This window comes from Podarcis tiliguerta (assembly GCF_965153285.1).
Source record: "Podarcis tiliguerta genome assembly, chromosome: 8".
NCBI classification, from domain to species: domain Eukaryota; kingdom Metazoa; phylum Chordata; class Lepidosauria; order Squamata; family Lacertidae; genus Podarcis; species Podarcis tiliguerta.
Window position 1 is genome coordinate 63,092,604 of NC_139541.1, and position 20,604 is coordinate 63,113,207.

A 20,604-nucleotide genomic window follows, 5' to 3' on the forward strand; every position below is an offset into this window, starting at 1 on the left:
ACAGCACTCTGCCCACCTGCTATTCCCAGCAGCTGGTGTAAGGAGGTATACCGTAGATTCCGGCGTATTAGGCGACTGGGCGTAATAGATGACCCCCAAATTGGCAGCTGCAATTTGGGGGTTCGTCTTCTAAGCCCAGTCGCCTAATATGCTGGGCAGCTTCGCGCCGGGAGAAAGCCGCCTGGAGCAGAGCGGAGCCCGCCACCCCTGCTGCTGCTTCCGAAGCAGCAGTGGGCGGGCTCCGTGCCGGGTGGCTCTCTCCCGGCGCAGAGCGGAGCCCGTCGCTGCTGCTTTGGAGCCGCTGCCGCCACAGCAACTCTGGGGTTGCAGCGCTCATCTCGCTTTACAGTGGTACCTCGGGTTATATATGCTTCAGGTTACATATGCTTCAGGTTACAGACTCCGCTAACCCAGAAATAGTACCTCGGGTTAAGAACTTTGCTTCAGGATGAGAACAGAAATTGTGCAGTGGTGGTGCGGCGGCAGTGGGAGGCCCCATTAGCTAAAGTGGTGCTTCAGGTTAAGAACAGTTTCAGGTTAAGAATGGACCTCCGGAATGAATTAAGTATGTAACCAGTGGTACCACTGTATTGACCAAGGGAGCTGGCATACAACTTCCGGGTCATGTGGCCAGCATGACTAAGCCGCTTCTGGCGAACCAGAGCAGCGCACGGAAACGCCGTTTACCTTCCCACTGGAGCGGTACCTATTTATCTACTTGCACTTTGACGTGCTTTCAAACTGCTAGGTTGGCAGGAGCAGGGACTGAGCAACGGGAGCTCACCCCGTTGCGGGGATTCGAACTGCCAACCTTCTGATCAGCAAGTCCTAAGTTCTGGCGTCCCCAATAGCTACATACACTAGCATAAACTGCTTAGATGTCTTTTGTTCTGGTTAGTAGTATATCAATTTTGTAAAATAAATAAATAAAAATAGTGGGCAGCATCCCTTTCTTTTTTGCAAAAGCTGGGAGATACAGACTCTCTTTAAGGGGGTGTAGCTCTTTCTTTCTGACACTCTGTCCTTTTTGCAATGTGTTTGTATTATTTGTTTTAAAATGTGTAAAAAACTCCTACAGAAACAACAACACAAAACAACCCACAAAAGGTGGCTTTCAGCAATATTAAAAGATATCAGAATACTTTAAATCACTCATTGCAGCAGCAGTAGTGCAGACTCAAAATAAAACAGCAGCTGATATCAATGGTCTGCAAAGGCCTGGGAAAGTAAGTAGGGTTCTTAGCCAGGGCTGGAAATGCATCACATTTGGTTCTTGCCTTATTTCAGAGGGGGAGGTTGTTCCATGTAGTCTGAATGTTTGTGATGTGTTAAGGGGGTTGCATTTTGGGGTATCACAATGACCTTTAATGCTTTGTCAGATTGGGCTCTTCAATTGTTTTGGCATCGAAATGGAATGAATTTACTTGTGATTATCTTTCCTTCCCTGTCCCCCCGCCTTTGTTACCCATGGTGGCTTGAAGGAACAGCAGCAGAAGAGGCTAAATAAGTAGAACTTTGCGGGTGAGGAGCTGAGAGTGCAGAGGGCACATGCCAAGTGTGGAAAAAGGGTTTATTTATGGTAGTGGCGGAGAGACGAGGGGGAAGGAAGGAAGAATTCGGCTGGGTTTGTGGAACGGGTGGATAGAGGCTGACGAGGGCTGCAAATGCATGGAATGGGCTTTGGTGGGAACAGGCAGAAAACCCATCGTGTGGGGCATTCTTTCCTAGGGCTGTGCAAAGTATTGGTTGGAGCTGGGGATATGTGGCTTGTAACAGCAGCATGTTAGGGAGAAGACAACACAATAGCGCATCTGGAGGGCACTACTGGCTGCCCCTGTTTTACACTGGCTGGCAGTGGCTCTGCAGGGATTGAAACTGGGATGTTTTGCTTTCAGAGCATGTGCTCCATCCCTGAGCTGCGGCCCCATCCCACCAACATTGCAGGTAATGTTGTCTAGCTGTGTCTTCCCCAGGCTTTCCAGCATCGTAGAATTGTTGGAAGGCATCCAAGGGGCATCTAGTCCAACCCCCTGCAATGCAGTAATCTCTTTCCCAGCATTTGACTTGAACCCACCACCCTGAGATTAAGAGCCTTATGCTCTACCGACTGAGCTATCCCATTGCCCCTGGTGTCAATTGTGTGTGAGATAATGTACCCCTAGCCCTCTTTTTCTTGGTTTTTTTGACTGCTTAGCCTCCTTTGTGGGCTTTCTGCTTTCCATCGCAGTCTGCTGGCTTGTGTGGGCCACTTAGGTGCTCTGTTCTGTTGTGGTGCTGCACCTTAAGGAAAGGTGTTCCCTGCCCCGTTGGTCCTGTGGGCTCTTTCCCTTGCCAGCATTGCTTTCTATCATATAACCAGTGAGGGTGTGTGGATTCCCTTTCTGAGCTGCACAGCCCCCTAAGCACCTGGCCGTCTGTTAAGGAGTTTGCTTTTCATGTTTTTCATAGTAGCCATGAAGCAAGCTTTGCTTTGTTAAAATGTGGCAGTTGTCGTGTGTGGGAGACCCAAGAAGGACAATTGCAACCCTACTGCCATAGTCGTGAGTCTCTGCTTGCATTAATTTGAGTATTACAGTATAAGAAATGGGCTGACAAACAAGTCACTAGTCCTTAATGATTTGTGTTAGACTAGCCTTTGCCAAGCAAGTGCCCTCCAGATATTTTGGACATCGGGTTGGCTACCTTTTTATTTCTCTGCATGTTGTTTCCAGAACGGGCATCAACAAGACTGTGTGTTATAATTCTACAATACCAAAAGTTTATGTGTGGTTGGGAGGCGGGAGAAGTTGCAGTTGCTCTTTTCTGCCTCCAGAAGTCCTCAACGTTTATTTTTATTTTTTGAGATTGAAGGCACGGTTGATCAAAGTTAGTGTAGATGCACAGTTCCAAACCTTCACAACTTCTATTTCCTTCATGAAACAACCAAAATACCAGTGGAACTCGACCCCCTTATAAGTAGGAAGCTTATTTTGGACTGGGGTGTGTGGTTGTTTTTTTTATAAAACACCCTCTGAATGGCTGACAACCCTCTGGAGGAATAAGCTGGGAATGAGGGGTCAGATTCCATATTGGAAGGGATGAGGGGCAGGCAAAGAGAGCAAGGGCAGACAGTAACGCCCCCCCCTTGCCGAAAGTGCCATTTAATGCGCTAGTTAAAAAAAGAAAAAAGAAAAGCGAGGCAGAGAGTCCTTCTGCTCACATTGGCTACTGAAGTGTCACAGCTGCCTGCTGTCCCCCGGGTCACTCGGGAGCCATTGGGCAGCTCGGAGGTGGCTGTGTGTGCGGTTGCTGAGTCTGTGAGGAATACAGATTGCTGGGAAGAGGACTCGGGGGGGGGGGGGCGAGGAGGGAGGTGTCTGAGGCAGCCAGGCTGGCGTGTGGGTGGGGGCGATGTCCTCCTGAAATGCCTGATGTGAACTGTAATGGAACAGGATCCAAGCCTGGAGGGACCTGCTTAGTGTAACCCTAGCTGCCATCTCCTTGTGAGCAAGAATGGGAACTGCTACCTATATCCCTGGGCTCCCTGGAGCGCAAGGTATGTGGGTCTGCAGGGTCAGTGGTGTGCAGCTCAACACATGGCTGGCATCTCTGCCTGACTGATCAAAGGTAAATTCCAGAGGCCTCTCTTCTCCCTCCCCACCCCCCTTCCAGCCAATGTGTAAATCCTCACTGGAGGCCTCTGCTCTCTTCCTCTCCCCAACTCGGAGGCTTTCCAGGTGCAATTTGAGGAGTCATTCTCTCTCTGCTCTTAACCCCCTGCTCCCCCAGGCGCCCAGCTCTGCCCTTAGCTCTGCACTGCAGCCATCTGTACTCCTTAGTGCTCATAATGCTCGTCGTTAAATGGAGATGGACACAATCCAGATAGCTTCCTCTCGCGCACTCTGCTGATCCATTCTGTATTTTTATTTTTTTTACCTCTTCTTTCTCTTCTCTCTGCCCCCCCCCCCCCAATTTTTCTTTTCTTTGCTCTCTGATGCTTCAAACACCAAGGTACCCTAAAGGCAGCAGAAACACCTAGCAAGCACATGCTAAATATTTGAACAGGACTGGGTGGGTTGGAATCTTTCCTGTTCATTTCTCCCTCCTCCTCCTCCTCCTCTCTTCTTCCCACCCTCCCCAATTGTTTTCCTTCCATCCTTCTCTCTCTCTGAAAGAGGGGATAGTGGTGCAGGAAGAAGCTTGTGTAAAACAGACAGATGGGGCAGCCAGCTAGCAAATACTCTCCACAAATATGTGGTTTCCCTCTCTTCCTGCTCCTTCCTCCAAAGGCCCCAAGGGAAGTGCAGGTGTACTTCAAATCCCACCTCTACTCATGATTCCATATCCCTGTGAAGCCAACAAGAGGATTTTTTGTTATGATTGGAGAAGAGTACCCTCCTCCTGGCTAGGAAATGTAGTGGCATCTTCATAAACATGACCAAGAACCTTGTTTTATAATTTCAGCTGACTGAAATTGTTTTATCATGGCGTATTCTGTAGCCCAGGGTCCACGTCATTGTGTGCATGAATACAGACCCTCTTCCTTTTTCTATCTTTTCCAGTGTCCCACTTCCTCCATGCATGTTAATGCCTTGGTTGATTGGGAAATGATTTGGAGGTAGTGTTAAGTGATCCTCTGCAGTGGATTCCACCTTCAGCACAATATTAAGGGCATAAGAAGAGCCCTGCTGGATCAGGCCAAAGGCCCCTCTATCTAGTTCAATATCCTCTTCTCACCGTGGCTAACCAGGTGTCTATGAGAAGCTCCCAATCATAGCTTGAGAGCAACAGCAACTGGTGTTCTGCCTGTGGAAGCAAAATGTAGCCATCGTGGCTAGTAGCCATTAATAGCCTTACCCTATGTGCAAAGGGAAATCCCCCCCCACCCCAGTTTTTCATTCATGCTGGTTTCTGCAGAACCATGCCATTTTCTGCCACATAACAGCAGGTCCAGGGGTCCCCTTGTGCATTGCTGACCTTCCTCCAAACCCTAGTGGGTGTACGGAGCAGTTCGACAGTTGTGGATTTGCCTTTAATGGGACTTGACTGATGATAATTGCTCTAATGATAGTACAGTGGTACCTCGGGTTACATACACTTCAGGTTACATATGCTTCAGGTTACAGACTCCGCTAACCCAGAAATAGTACCTCAGGTTAAGAACTTTGCTTCAGGATGAGAACAGAAATCGTGCTCCGGAGGCGCAGGGGCAGCAGGCGGCCCCATTGGATAAAGTGGTGCTTCAGGTTAAGAACAGTTTCAGGTTAAGTACGGACCTCCGGAACAAATTAAGTACTTAACCTGAGGTACCACTGTATATGGGAAGGTGCTGTGCTTCTAAGATGCCTTGGCAAGGGGTATTAAGTAGTGAGAAGCCCAACTCTCAGCTCCAATCCTGCAAAGGTCGCTTCCTTTGATACATGTGTTTCATATAGTTCACTGAAATTTACTCTGGAACTTTCTTCTGGATGGAGGGCTGATGAATATGCTCCCCTCAACTGATACCCGTGGTGTATATGTGGATGAGTGTGCCCCAAACTTAATGGTCCTTCAATTACCCCTATGTGAGTATTCACATTCCCTTACATGCCCAGTAGTTGACTAAAACTTGCTTGCAAAAGCCAGCGTTCATCCTGCACCCCTACCCTAGCACAAATATCTTCTGCTTCTGAGCTGTAACCCCGCAACCCTCCCTCACTTCCCCTTGTCCAAAGCCCTTTGTTTGGGGTGGGGGGTGCTGGGGGGGGGGCTCTCTTCCTGCTCCGCTCCCCTCTCCTCAGCATTCCATGAGAGTGAAACACAAGCGCTGGCAGGGACCATCTCTCTCTCTCTCTCTCTTTCTCTGGCCCATTCTCCAATTCCTGAACAAAGCCTGCCCCAGCTCTCCTGGGAGCTGAGCCTGAAACAGGAGAGGCCGCTGCTGCATGGAATGGTGATTGCTCCTTTTCGGCCTACCTCAGGTTTCCATTGTGGGAGCAGGAGCTCAGGTGGGGGGTGGGCTGGGGTTGAGGAGGGCAGAGGCAAGGATTGCAGGATTCTTGTGGTCGCCCCTAGGCCGTGCCCTTCACCACACCCCTCAAATCTCTGGCGAGGGTTCTACCGGTTGACTCGGTTTGTTGAAATGCTGCAAAGTCTCTGGCTGTGGTTGCACATCCAAGGCGTCTCCTAAAGGCCTGGGGGCTGCTTTGCCCTTGCCGCAACAGCGTTATTGCAAAACTACAGGAACCTTCTGATTTTCCACCCTGTCGCATTTTTAGCAGGACTCCTTCTAGGTCATGCCAGTTGGCATGGAAGCCTTCACCTCAGGCGCAGGAAGATCTTGCACCAGCTTCTTCTTTGTTAGGTAAATGTGGCAATGCAATTCTGCATGAATCCAGAGCAACCTGAGTTTCTTGTGCCCTCTTTGTCAACCAAACAAGGCACGTGGGAGATTTTGGGAGCTGTTTCTCCTTCGTTTTGGGAGTTCAGTGTTGACTAAATGTTGGGCACCCTAGCATCAAGATGATAGTGCTCGGGGCTGTGTGTTAATCTGTGATTGTGCCGTGGGAGCCTAGCATTTGGCATTCTGAGCATATAAAGTCCTGGCTTTACTTTTTATTTAAACTCCATCAGGTTTCTAGTCCTCACTAGCTTGAAAATTTCTAGTCCTCACTAGCTTGAAAATTTGTAGACAATGCCTGATGCTGGAGCTGAGTGGTAGCAGAGAGAACAAAGCAGAAAGAAGGTGGAAATTGGAGTTCTTTCCCCTTCTTCTGCATGGGCTAGCAAATGCCGAATAAGTTATCCAAAATAAGCAAATATGTGCAGGCATCTTCAAATTTGTACAAAATGATCAGACCCCCCCCCCATGGCGCAGAATTAGTGTTACCTAGGAGCAAACTTTGATCAAAATTTTGTTTAATGTGCACATAACTCTGGTATTGAAGTTCCTTTCAGTTCAGGGATTTTCCAAACCAAATTCCAGGTGTGATTGCCAGCAAAGGGTGCTGGGTAAAAACTGACTGCTCCGGTGATGTAGAAAGCAAGATAAGAGCAGTAGCAAAAGGCACATGATGATGAAAATACAGGAGCAGTGGCTGGAATAGGGGAGTTGATCTCAACAGCCCCCTGAAACTATGCAGAGGCTCAGTAGGTGGTTTTCACCCCCTCCCCCTGCTTGCCAACCTGGTAGAAAGTTGATCCTGTACAGTATAGTAAATCATCTGCCTGGTTGGTGCAGCGCAGCTGCTGAAGAATGGGTTTGTGTTTGCGTGAATTCCATCCATTCAGGTCTTAGGTCCCACCTACACTATAAGTTTCCAGCAGTATCATACCACTTCAAACAGCCATGGCTCCCCCCCCCCCCCCCCGCAAACAATCCTGGGAACTGTAGTTTGCTAAAAGTTGTTAGGAGACCCTCTACTCTCCTCCCAGAGCTACAATTCAGATCCATTTCCATCTGGCTTTAGGCATGGCCACAGAACTGAATCATCCTTGGTCTCCCTGATGGATGACCTTTGCAGAGAGTAGGATGTGTGACCTTGCTCCTGTTTCTTGATCTCTTGTTGGCATTTGATACCATTGACTATGGTATCCTCCTGGACCAGCTCTGGGAAATGGGAGTTGGCGACACTGTAGGTTCCAGTCCTACCTTCAGGACTGAGTCCAGAAAGTAGCACTGGGAGAGTGGCATCTATGTTATGGTGTGCCGTTCTGGTGCTATTTGAGATCTACATGAAGCCATTGGGAGCCGTCTTTAGAGTTTTTGGAGCAAGGTGCCATCAGTATTCTGATGGTGCTCAGCTCTGTTTCTCCATTACATCTGAATCAGGAGAGGCCGTGCAGTCCCTCGGCCATTGCCTGGACGCAGTAGGGAAATGGATGAGCAGAAACAAGCTGAGCTTGAATCCTGGCAAGATGGAGGCATTGCAGGTGAGTAGCTCCAGTGTCCAAGAAATGGGTAAGTAACCTGCCCTGGAAGTGGTTGCAATCTCCCTGAAGGAGCAGCTTCATAGTTTGAGGGTGCTTCTGAATCCAGCTCTGCCACTGGAAGCTCAGGTAGCCTCAGTGTCTAGAAATGCCTTTTACCGGCTTGTGGTTGGTTTGACAGCTAAATCTTTTCCTGGACCAGGAAAGCATTGCCATAGTAGTTCATGCGTTGGTTGCTTCAAAACTAGACTACTGCAATGCACTCTATGTGGGGCTTCCTTCACGCTTGACCTGAAAGCTGCAGTTAGTGCCAAATGCTGCAACATGATTGCTGACAGAAGCAAGACCCCGTCAGCAAATAACACTTATGCTCAGAGATTTGCACTGATTGCCGATTTGCTACTGGGCCAAGTTCAAGGTGTTACTATTGGTATCTAAAGCCCTTAACAACTTGGGACCAATTTACCTATGAGATCTCCATACCCCACATTTTGCCCACTCAACTGCTTGGATTGGTGGAATTGGCACTACTACAAGTGCCACATAATACCTATTACTCATTTGTAAGAACTTGATTGTTTAGTGTAGCAGTACCTGCACTTTGGAACTCCTGGCCTGTTGAGATCAAGCAGGCGTCTTCACTGTACTCTTCTTGACACCTGCAGAAAACATTCTTGTTTAGACAAGCCTGCCCAGATGGTTAGAAAATTGAGGTAATTTTAATCTGTTTTAGTATTTTAACTTTGGTGTGTTTTAAAGTACAATTGTGAATTTCTTGATTTTTTTTGTTTTATCTTTTTGCAAACTGCTTTGAGGGTTGTTGTTGTTGTTTGTTTTACAATCAAGTGGTGTATAACTTTTGTTAAATAAATAATACAGTTCTCAGAGTGGTTTAACAATCGATCCCTCTGTCTCTCTGTGAAGGGGAATAGTGGTCGCCTAACAACTCTGAGCAAACTACAGTTCCCAGAATTCTTTGGGTGAGCCACGACTGTTTAAACTGGTATGATGCTGCTGTGAATATATAGTGCAGATGGGGCCTCCGTTTTGTTTGTTTTCCCAAGTCCAGTTCCTCTCCCCTGCCTTCTTCCCTCTGGACCCCAAATGAAAGCCAACCCTTGTGGAACACAGTCCCCGGCAGCGAAGGTTGTTTTAATGGATGCATTACTTTAAATGAGCCCTCTGCCATCTGTTCCACCCCCTAATTACCAGTGCAAAAAATAACAAAACCATAGCTAGCGCAGGAGAAGCTAAAGATATAAGTGATTTAAATGCACCAATCTAGAGCTCTGTAAGCATCTGGGATGGGAAGTGTGTTTTCCTCCTTTCTTTGCTCTGCAACAGGAGGCTGGGTTGGACCATGTTGTGAGTAGGAGGGGGCCACTCTGCTCCCTCCTCCTCCAACTGAAGAAGACTAGCTTTGCCTCAAGGCTAGATTGGATTTTAAGCTTTCAAAGTGCAAAGAAATGTTTTGCCTCTTCCTTTGTGGGTGCTGGTGCATTGTGGGAATGTGAGGGTGTGGGCTAACCATCCGTTCTGTTTTTTCCATTTCTGGGAGGCCCATTGTTCTGATTGCCTTTAAGCACTTTGGTGGCTTTTAAAGCAGCTGATCCCGTGTGTAATTGATCCCTGTGGATAACTTCTCCCTCACTCTCTTTCTCTCTGTCTTTCTCTCTCTCCCCTCCCTGTGCGGAAAAAGAAAATTCGGGGGAGTTGCTCCTACAGCACCCTTGATGCAGCCTGCAAAGTATTAAATTGATGGCCCTGCAGAGGGGAGCTCACAGTTTAAAGAAAGCAGAGCGGCAGATGATTAAGTGAGCGAAAGAGGCCTGAGTTGGAGGGGATGGGCAAAACAAAGTGTGTGTAACTGCATCTCTTACCTGTTGCTCTTCAGTATTTACGTGACATTGGATGCAACCATTTTAACCTACATTTTCATTGTCCCTGCAATTATTTCCTATTTCGGGTATAGGCAGAAGGTACAGCAAAGCAATTCTTGCTTGCTTTCAACAAGTAAAGGTAAAGGTAAAGGGACCCCTGACCATTAGGTCCAGTTGTGACCGACTCTGGGGTTGCGGCGCTCATCTTGCTTTACTGGCCGAGGGAGCCAGCATGACCAAGCTGCTTCTGGCAAACCAGAGCAGCGCACAGAAATACCGTTTACCTTTCCGCTGGAGCGGTACCTATTTATCTACTTGCACTTTGATGTGCTTTCGAACTGCTAGGTTGGCAGGAGCAGGGACTGAGCAACAGGAGCTCACCCCGTCGCGGGGATTCGAACCGGCGACCTTCTGATTGGCAACTCCTAGGCTCTGTGGTTTAACCCACAGCGCCACCCGCATCCCTCTTTCAACAAGAGGGCATCCTTAAAGCAGATAGTATTGTAGAGTTGGAAGGGACCCCAAAGGTCATCTGTTCCAACCCCCTGCAACACAGGAATCTCAGCTAAAGCATCAAGGGTGCTGTTGGCCATTAACTATGCCTTAATAGATATGGGTATGCACTAATGTTTTGTACATTTGAAAAACATGGGATGAATATGTATGTATTTGATCAGGGATGGAGAACCTTTTTCAGCTTGAGGGCCGCATTTGCTTCTGGGCAATCCACTGAGGGCCACATGCAAATGATGGGGAGGGCTAGAGGCAAATGTGGGCGGAGCAACAAATGTGAATATTACGTTTCTAGACCAGGTTGGTTTACACATACTCTCATACACCCTTCTCTATCCAGACAAACGAGACATTTTTAGCATCCAGGGACACAGTCCAGCAGGAAAAAACCAAAACATAGCTAAATCGGTAGAGCACAAGATTCTTAATCTCAGGTTCATGGGTTCAAGCCCAAAAGATTTATGCATTGCCGCGGGTTGGGCTAGATGACCCTTGTGGTCTCTTCCAGTTCTATGATTCTATGAAACCAAACCTTGGGATGTGAGGCGGGATCAGTGAGGAGTGTGAAATGAGAGTTCTGAGGGCCAGACAAACCCTCCAAGTGTCCCTATTTTCCAGGGGCCACCCCAGTTTAGAGAAGCCATCCCGGTTTCTTATTTGATCCCAGAATGTCTTAGGATGTCCCTATTTTCATTGCAGAAATGTTGGAAGGTATGGAGTTATCTGACCCGCAAGCTGTCTGAAGGCAATCCTTTATAGGGAAGTTTCCTTTTAATGTTTAATGTTGTCTTATGTTTTTATATATGTTGAAAGCTGCCTAGAGTGGCTGGGGCAAATAGTAAAATTATCATTATGGAATGGAGGCGTCTCTATTTTCATCAGAGAAATGTTGGAGGGTATGGCCAGATAGAGGTGATTGGAGGGCCACATTCAGCCTCTGAGCTGTCACCTAAGCAAAACTGATGCAAATCAGCCTTGCATGGTAGGTGAACTCTGAGGCTTCTAGATGTCTGGCCTTGGTCCAGGAGCATGTCACACCTGCACAGGGCTTAACATGCAGGTGGTAGCATGTGTCTGCAGTTACTGGTGTAGTACTGATGCTGCCCCATTGATAAAGCTAGTATGCTGCGTGATCTGTAAGGGAAAGGCCATATCTCAGTAGTGGAACATACACTTTGCAAGCAACAGGTCTCAGTTTCAGGGCCTGACATTTCCAGGAAGGACTGGGAGAGATCCCGTTCTGAAACGCAGATAACACCAAGGTTGCAGGTTTGATCCCCATAAGGGACAGCTGCATATTTCTGCATTTCAGGGGGTTGGAATAGATGATCCTCAGGGTACCTTCCAACTGTCCAGTTTTGTGAAACCCCGGAGAGTCTCTACCAGACAGGTTAGATCATACTGTGCTAGATGGAGCAATGGTTCATCACGTGGTATAGAGCAGCTTCCTATGACCTGTGTTTGTTTCTCACAGGGGAGTGTGTATGGCAACTGAATTCTATATTACTTGTTGTTGGACTTCAAATCCCATCTCCATGCTGGCAGGGCTGATGGGAACTGAAGTCCAGTGCATCTGGAGAGCCACAGGTTAGCCACCCTTGCTTTTAGGCTAAAGCAGAGATGACCAAAGTGGTGCCCCCCTGAATTGTTGCCAACTACAGCTCCCATCAGTCCTGACCATCGTCTCTGCTGGTTTGGACCAGCAGGCATTGGGAGGTTTTATTATGTCCATTGGTTTTATGGTCTTTAATGTTGGGTCTGTATTTTAATGAAATATTGAGTACAGCCCTGAATGCCTTTATGAATGAATTATAAACATTAATAACAATAGTAATAATGTCATCGGCAGGGCACCACATTGGCTACCCCAGGATTAGTGGCTTGTCAGAGATGATCGATGTGGCATGTAGAGAGCAGTGTGGCCAGATCGGAAGTGGCCTTGCCACATTGAGTTCAAAAGTACATATTTCATGTCACTTCTGGGGGTAGAGAACAGAATTTTGTACATTGCCAAGGGAAGCTGGCTGAACGGTGCTGATTGGTTGGCCTTCTGTGATGTCGCCAAGAAACCTATCCTGCCTCCAGTGGTTTCAGGCCATGAATTTTTGTGCTGTGCTTGAACGATAACCTCTTTTTGCATAAAGCTTAGTGGGAGGGGTATGACCTGACCGCTAAGCCAGTATTCGATTCCTCAATAAGTACACCTGTCACTTCAGGTTCTAATGCTGGAGGAAAAGTCAGAATTATACCATGGGTGAGGGATGCTTTGTGGATACACTTCCTCGCTTGTTCATTTTCTTTGTGCTGTCCTCAGTAGCCTCTTTGCTCACTCTCCAAAATCTGTGTTTGTTCTGTGGCCTCATTCAGACTATTGGAAACAAGCTAGGAATGCTCACACTCCTCCTTCTTCTGTTTAATGCAATTTATTGATTGACAGGGCATCTGAATGGGCAAACCTGAGGGGAAAGTGGTAACCACCAGAGCTGGAAGCAGATGTCAAAGTGAGGTTTCCAGCTTTAGTTTGGAGGGCAAGTGCTAACCATAGTTTACCAATTATGATGCCTTAGCAAACTATGGTTTGTGCTACACAGGAAACTGAGTAATAATTATAATAATTTATTTATACTCCACCCATACGGCTGGGTTTCCCCAGCCACTTGTGAAGCCACATGCTAGGTAGAAGGAGCACATGAAAATGTATCTTGCTCCCTGGTTGAACTAAGTCATTATTTGGAGACTATGCTGACCTGATTGACTGACCATAATGCTAGAAAGCAACATTGCTGTTTAGACGGTCCAGACAGCAGGCATAGGCAAACTCGGCCCTCCAGATATTTTGGGACTACAACTCCCATCACCCCTGACCAGTGGTCCTGTTAGCTAGGGATGATGGGAGTTGTAGTCCCAAAACATCTGGAGGGCCGAGTTTGCCTATGCCTGGTCCAGAGACACTCCTCTCAGTGGTAGGGTGCAGCTTCCTTACTATTCAGGTGTGCGGCCTTGGAATTCTTTTCCAGATCAGTTTCTGTGCCTGCAATTCCAGATTGTGGAGATGACAAGCTTTTCACCAGCTCCTCCTGGTGGAAAGGCCGCCCCACAATGCACACTTCCTCCCTGGTCTTAAAAGGCAAATGGTCCTTTCGTGCTGGCTTTTGATTTGGGATTTCTGCAGCAGGAGGAAGATTTAACTTGCTTCACGGTGGGATCCATGGCAACTTGATCTTATAAGGGGGCCTGCTGTGTACTCTGTTCCATGGTAAGCTGGAATCTTTTGTAGTTTGGCTTGACTTGTGAGCAGAATGCAAGGTGGTTGGCTGCTTCATATCATCACGACTGAGATGGCTCCCACCCCGTGCTACTTTTAGAAGGTTAATGATGTATTGGCCATGAGATCAAAATATTTGCTGGAATTGCGAAAGTGGCGCGTGGTCTCTTGAGTGACCAACATGGCCATGTATATTAACCTTTCTACTTCCAATAAAGTATATATGTGAGTGTGTAGCTGTGTCTGAATGGCAATATCTCAGTTTTAAATAAGCTAAGATATGAAAAAGCCTTTTGGCTGCACGCACAGTCCCTTTGCAGAAATTGTCAAACCTCAAAGTCTATAGTTTCCTATTTAATCTAAACCAGGAAATTATGCTTAATGGCTTTGGAACAAGCCAGGATATTAAGCCATGGTTTGACATTGGCTTAAAAAACTGGCTTGTTCTGAAGCAGTTAACCATAGTTTTCCGGTTTGGATTAGATGGGAAGTGCTTCGTGGGAGACTTCCTGGTTTGTTTGCTCACTCTGGTGAAGGGAAGAACAAAGGGGCTATAATGTGTCTCCTTCATATCTTAGCTTATTAAACCCAGGTGTAGCTGTCCAAATGTGGCCAATGTGTCTCAGTATCAATTGTGCCACGTTTGCTATGAATCTGCTGTGGTTGGCTGGGCTCCTGTTTCACGTTTGGGTCTCTTGACCATCAGATGCACCAGAAACTCTGCATATTTTCCTCTGTTCTTCCAAGTCCACATGAGCAGCTTGTGCTTCTGCAGCTGCTGGTTCCTTCGAAAGCGGTTATATGGCACAACGCTGCACTCTTTATGCAAGCCTTTCTCTCTTCCAGTACTATCCAGTCCTCCTGTAGGTTGTAGGGTTCTTACTTGCTCTGCTTAACTGATCAAGTTTCAGGGAGGACATAGGCTTTGTTTCCCATCCGTGCATTTCCCTGCCTCCCCCCACGTCCTGCTGAAAGCCTGTAACTTTTTACCACTCAAGTACATGTCACAGAATACACCTGCAGAACACAACAACCAAACACCTTTATCGCACAACCAGTGGGGTGTAAAGCTGTAAGATGCTCCATCCTCTATAAGAAGCCTTTCATGCAGTGCTGTGTAAAGAGGAGGCATGGCCAAGGAAGAGAACAGTGTTACACGGAGGAATCAAAACAGGAACCAGAGGAGACTGCTTCCTACCTCTCTTGGCCCATGGCAGCAAATGGTCCCAGGTCTTAAATCAAGAGCAGCTGGATTGATGGAGGATCCAGGGAGTTACCCAGTCTGTGCAGCGTTCAGCAAGGAGCAAACTATGACAGGCATAGAACTGCCCTGCTTCTCTCCCCACACAAAAAATAAATGTGTGTATGTCTTTGTTCCCTTGTGCTCCAGCATCCGTGCGTTAGATTGCAGCAGATGCACAGGCACTGCAGGAAAAAGGGGAATTAAGTTGGGCTGGAGGAATTTTAAAGATTGCTGCAGGCCTGAGGGTCTTAGACACCCCTGTGGAGATGGGCAGTCATGCAGAATTAATCCTATCGGCATCCTAGCTTGGCTTCAGCGGGTACAGATCTTCTGGAGAGGAGATGGGGGCAGGAAAAGAGGAGAGGCTGGGGGGGGGGGAAGAGAGGCAGTTCTTTGACAGGATGTTAAATTTTTATAATAAAAAATTAAAAGCCTTAACATTGCCTTCACGGGGCTTGCAGGAGCAGGGAAATGAAGCAATTCTGCAAGGGCTGAGAAGGCAAACTTGTTTGCTCTGTTGGGCAGATCCTCAAACACTGTGTGTGTGTGTGTGAAGTTATGTGTCCAGTTATGTGCCTGGGGTCATATCTTGCTCCACTGAAGCAAGGCCATTTTTTGCATTGATGAGAAATTGGGTTTTGACTGCGTGCAAGGGGACACATTTGCCTTTCCCCCCATAGATTTTCTTGCCCTCATCCCCCCCCCCCATGTCCTGTGTCTTTCTCTCTGCTTACTTTTATCCTAGCTCTCCAATAATGAGAGGCTGTTTTGCTCTTCAAAGGGAAGACTTGATCATCACACCCCATGGCACAGGATTGTGATGTATCAAGAGATGAGGGTGGGTGAGTGCTGAGCTTTTGAACCACAGGCACTAGGAAGACTTCTCTCTCTCTTTCCCTCCCCCATGCCTCTGTGACCAGCAGCATGTGACTGATGAGAGCCCTCATGTTTTAATGGGTGATCTCTCCAAACAGTAAAGCAGTCCCCCCCCAACTCCACATCACATGGCATGCCATGCCACCAGCTTTCTGGGGGGTGGGGAAAAAAGGGGGTCTCCAAAGATGCCACGAATTGTGTAGGCCACCTTTTTCTTACCAGGGCAACACATGCTTCCCTCTCCCAGAGACCGTGAGAATTGCCCCGTGCGCAGCCGCCTTGCTGAAGTTGGACGCGCTCGTGTGGGAGAGGGCAGGAAATGACAGTCCTGTTCTGTGCAAAAGCAGCAAAGGAAGTCTCTCTCTCCCCCCCCCCCACTTTCTTTCTCCCTCCTCCCGGCTCCCGGCTCCCACCCCCATACCACATGCCCTGTGGTGTCGTGGCGCTTTAAAGCTGGGCAGGGCTGCCGTCCATGGAGTGTTCTGCAGCTGTTGCCTAGCCCTCTGCTCCTCTGTTTTATAAATAATGCAGCACAGAGGCGTGTTGGCAGAGAGCTTCACAGACAGTTGGATCGAAGGAGCCTTCAACATATAGCAGCAGGCGGGGGGGGGCGGTTAGGTGGAGGTGGTGTGTGCGTGGAGTGTGTGGGGGGGAGAGAAGCGATGCAACTCTAACCTTGTGGTCACTGAAAGTAGAAAGGTTTCACATTGCTTGCTCTGCTGTGTGAAGGGCAGACGCAGCCCCTGGGTATTGGTCAGATGGTTCTTTCCTGTCCTTACGGTAGATCCAAGGGGAGATAGATTTCGGAGCGGGGAGGGTAAGGTTACTATTATTTATTAAATTTGTATGCCGCCCTTCGTCAGAAGACCCCAGGGTGGTTCGCAACAGAAAAATACAGAGTGAGAATACGAAAACAAGCCAATAACCCACCTTCTACAAACAGAATATTAATCAGTCAAATGCCTTGTTGAAGAGAAACATTTTTGCCTGGCACCTGAAGATATGCAATGAAGGTGCCAGGAGAGCCTCCCTGGGAGAGCATTTCCCAAATGAGCCACTGCAGAAAAGACCCATTCTCATGTTGCTACCCTCCAGATCATCTCTTGTGTAGGGGCACACAAAGAAGCGGCTCAGATGATGATCACAGGGTCTGGGTCAGATCATACGGGGAGAGGAGGTCCTTGGTCCATTTAAGGCTTTATCTGTCAAAACCAGCACTTTGAATTGGGCCCCGGATTGGCAGCCAGTGCAGTCAGGCCAGGATTGGTATAATGTGCTTAAACAATCTTTCCCTGGTGAGCAACCAGGCTGCCAAATTGTTCGCCAGCTAAAGTTTCCGAACCATCTTCAGAGGCAGCCCTACGCATAACATGTTGCAGTAATCTAGCCTTGAGGATACAAGGGCATAAACAACAGTAGTTAGATTGTCGCTGTCCAGATAGAGGCTCAGCTTGGCCACCAGCCAAAGTTGATGGAGTGCACTCTGCACCACTGAGGCCACCTGAACCTCAAGCAAAGGATCCCAGAATACCCTGCTCCTCCAGAGGGAGTGTAACCCCATCAAGAGCAAGCGATCTCCCATCCATCCGGTCTAGGGAACCACCCACTAACAGTGCCTCAGTCTTAACTGAATTGAGCTTCAGTTCACTGGCTCTCATCCAGTCCATTACCAAAGCGGGACAACGGTCCAGCTCACCCACTGCTACACTGAAGTACACTCCCCAAGCATCACCCTCTTGAAACGACCATCCAAGTAGGACAGTGGCTATGTGCTTCCCCCACCTTTGGAGGTAGTGTGCCTCATAAGTACCATTGGCTGCAAATGGCAGGTGGAGAGAGTGCTATTGCACTCAGATTCTGCATGTGGGTTTTCCAAAGGCATCTAGATGCCCACTGAGAACAGGATGTTGAACTAGATGGGCCTTAGGCCTGATCCAGCAGGACTCTTATCATATCTTACGAGGGCTGAGGAGCTGCTTCTTCCCGGCTGGAAGCTGGGACAGTTACCGTATTCTTTGCTCTATAAGTCTCACTTTTTCCCTCCTAAAAAGTAAGGGGAAATGTGTGTGCGTCTTATGGAGCGAATGCAGGCTGTGCAGCTATCCCAGAAGCCAGAACAGCAAGAGGCTGCACAGCGATCCCAATTGCTGTTCTGGCTTCTGAGATTCAGAATATTTTTTTTCTTGTTTTCCTCCTCCAAAAACTAGGTGCTTCTTATGGTCTGGTGAGTCTTATAGGGTGAAAAATACGGTACTTTCAAGCCTTCACTAAGGTATTTTTCACCAGAGGATGACAGAATGCTCTCTAGATCTTTAATTTACAACTTTCCACCTTGCTTGGGGTGGTTGGTTGTGGTAGAGAGGAGGGGTAGGATACATCTAATTGCAGTGGGCGATGCAGAGAGGAGGACCTGCGAAGATATTGTACAGGCATTTGCCAAGGTGAAAATTGGGAGGCCTTGGCTTACTCATCCGCTAAGGTTACTAGCATATGCTTTGAGAAAGGAGTAAGAACATCCCCCATCCTCTCACCCCCAAGATCCCTCAGCGGCAATTGTGAAACACACTTGTTTCTGCAAAAATCAGGAACAGAACCCCTGTGGCATCGTTCTGCCTTTCCACAGGCGTTCCTACCACTGAGCACAGTCTTCGCTTTGGGGATCAGGGGGTCAATTTGTGCAGAGGGAGTGGGGAATGGTGAGGAGAGAAGCAGCATGCATGAATACCAAAGCCGGGTGTGTGTGAGGAGGAGGAAAACGGTATTCTGGAAGCACCCCGTGGAGACTCCAAAGGGACACCCACGCATGGCGGGGGCCATTGTGTCCTCTCTGCTTCTCCGTGGCCCAGCTGGACCCTGGTAGATCCCAGCTTGAAAAGGTTACCATAGCAACCTGCAGTTGTTAAACTAGCCTGAGTAAACATTAACAGAGAGACCCCCTGTGCGGTTCAGGGTCAGAGGCCGGGGTGCTTGGCAGGAGACTTGCGGGGGGTGTCGGCTGGAAGAACCAAGGGCGGGGGAGAGAAGGCACTAGTCAGGGGTGACTTTTGTGGCTGGATGCGAGGCCTTGTCTAATTTTGGACCTGTGGTTGCCTGGCAGACCTGCTCTGCGAGAGTGAGTAGAACTGAGGGGCAAATGATGGCCGGGATAAAGGGTCCTCCCCCAACTTCTGCCGTCCAAACTGCATTATTGCTTCCTGACTCAGAAACCCACTCTCATCCTTATGAGGAGAGAGAGGTTTTAAGGTTTAAGCGGAGAGAGACAGTGGTTGGGTTTTTGCTTCGCATGCAGAAAGCCCAAGGTTCAGTCCCTGGCAACTCCAGGTAGTCTGAACACCTTCCTGAAACCCTGAAGAGCTGCTGCCGGCGGTGTAGGCAATACTGAGCTACAATGGTCTCACTCTGTATAAGGCAGCTTCCAGCGTTCTATAAATACCCCAGACTTAGGGACACATGCTAGGAGATTGGGAGGTGTGGGGCTTAAATCTTTGGTCAAGATAGGAACCCTTGCAGCTGCAAACTGGAGGTTTGGAGGTTCCATTTGCAACATGTGGGCAGCACTGAGGAAGGGAGAACCAGGCATTTCTGGATTCATTCCTTAAAGGGTGTGTCTGTGTCACTTTCTCCGGAGGGAGGACTTGAGCACCAGCCTCCCCCTCCCCATGCAGTTTCTTGCCTAGCTGTCCACAGAGCCAGGAGGACGTGGAGGGCACAAGGGCAGCCTGCCTGCTTCCCTTGTATCTTGGGAACAAGCGGAGCGCGTCCCTGGGGGTGGAGATTTTGCATGGAGCCAGGAAGTTAGAGTCCTCTGTGAGAAGCTGGGTTTTTTCCCCCTTCCCTCCCTCCCTCTCTCTCTCTCCAGCTCAGGGCTGCCTGCGGGGGCTGTCAGTCTCGTTTGATGGGAGGAAGATGGCTTCGTGGGCAACATGAGAATGTGTGGTGTGTGCTTCGGAGATGGGAAGGGGCGGGGGAGCCTTACTTCAGAATGATGCAGCTTTCAAAAGCCCTGTGTTGACTCACAGGCTCTAGGCTAGAGTTATCAACACCTGCCCTTGAAGGGTGTTTCTGTGCTTTTTTAATTGCTGCATCTTAGGGGAGGCTCGGCAGGTATGGGATTAGGTTCTCCTGTCTGTCATCCTCAGCGTCGTTTTGCTGGTTATTGAAAGCACAGGTTGTATGCCTTTCGGAGAAAGAATTGGCAACCTTAAAATACTTGCTTTTTAAAATTTTATTTTCTGGCATCAAGTGGTCTTGATCTAGACAAGGGCTGGCCCTAGACGTTTTGACACCTGAGGTGGACCCCAAAATGGCGCCCCCTCTACCCACCAGGGAAGAAGGGGTGAGGAAAGATTTGCATCAGGAACAGGAGTGGAAGAAAGAACAGCACCAGCATCTGCTACCCCAGTGGATCTTGCTGTCTGAAGCAGTTGCTTCACCTTACCCAATAGATGGGTCGGCCCTTATCTAGACCGTAATAATGGACCTCTGCATCTCTTTGAGGGGCTCCCATTTCACCGATGGGGGAGCTAAGGTTACCAGGATGGTAGATGAGAAGTCCATGGAAGAATCTAGTCTGGGTCCTTAAGTTTGTATGTGGTGCAGTGTTGGTGTTTCCTAATAGGGACATGGGAAGTCAGGTCCATCTGGCTCAGTGTTGTCTATACTGACCAGCAGTAGTGCTCCGGGGTTTCAGCCAGGAATCCTTTCCAAAGCCCTGCCTGGAGATGCCAGGAATTGATCTATAGCCCTGCACCTAATGGTGGCTTTCATTTTTAAGCTTTGGCACTTAAAATCTCCTAATTTTTCATCCTTTTGCAGAGGAAGTAAACTGAAACAGGACCTCCTGTTTCCGTGTGGAATGACTGCTATGACCTAAATGCTAGGTGCTGAACTGAAGAACCTATTTATTTATTTATTTCATTAGTGGACTGGGGCTGAGATTA

The 20,604-nt window shown here is 48.3% G+C and overlaps 1 protein-coding gene across 1 annotated transcript in view; it reads left to right on the plus strand.

Annotated features, from left to right (window-relative positions):
- Positions 1-20,604, plus strand: part of AHDC1 (AT-hook DNA binding motif containing 1) — a 196,481-nt gene that overhangs the window by 13,161 nt on the left and 162,716 nt on the right. The window contains 1 exon segment of the mRNA XM_083454694.1: positions 7,790-7,890. Coding sequence (XP_083310820.1) covers positions 7,790-7,890 — 101 coding nt within the window.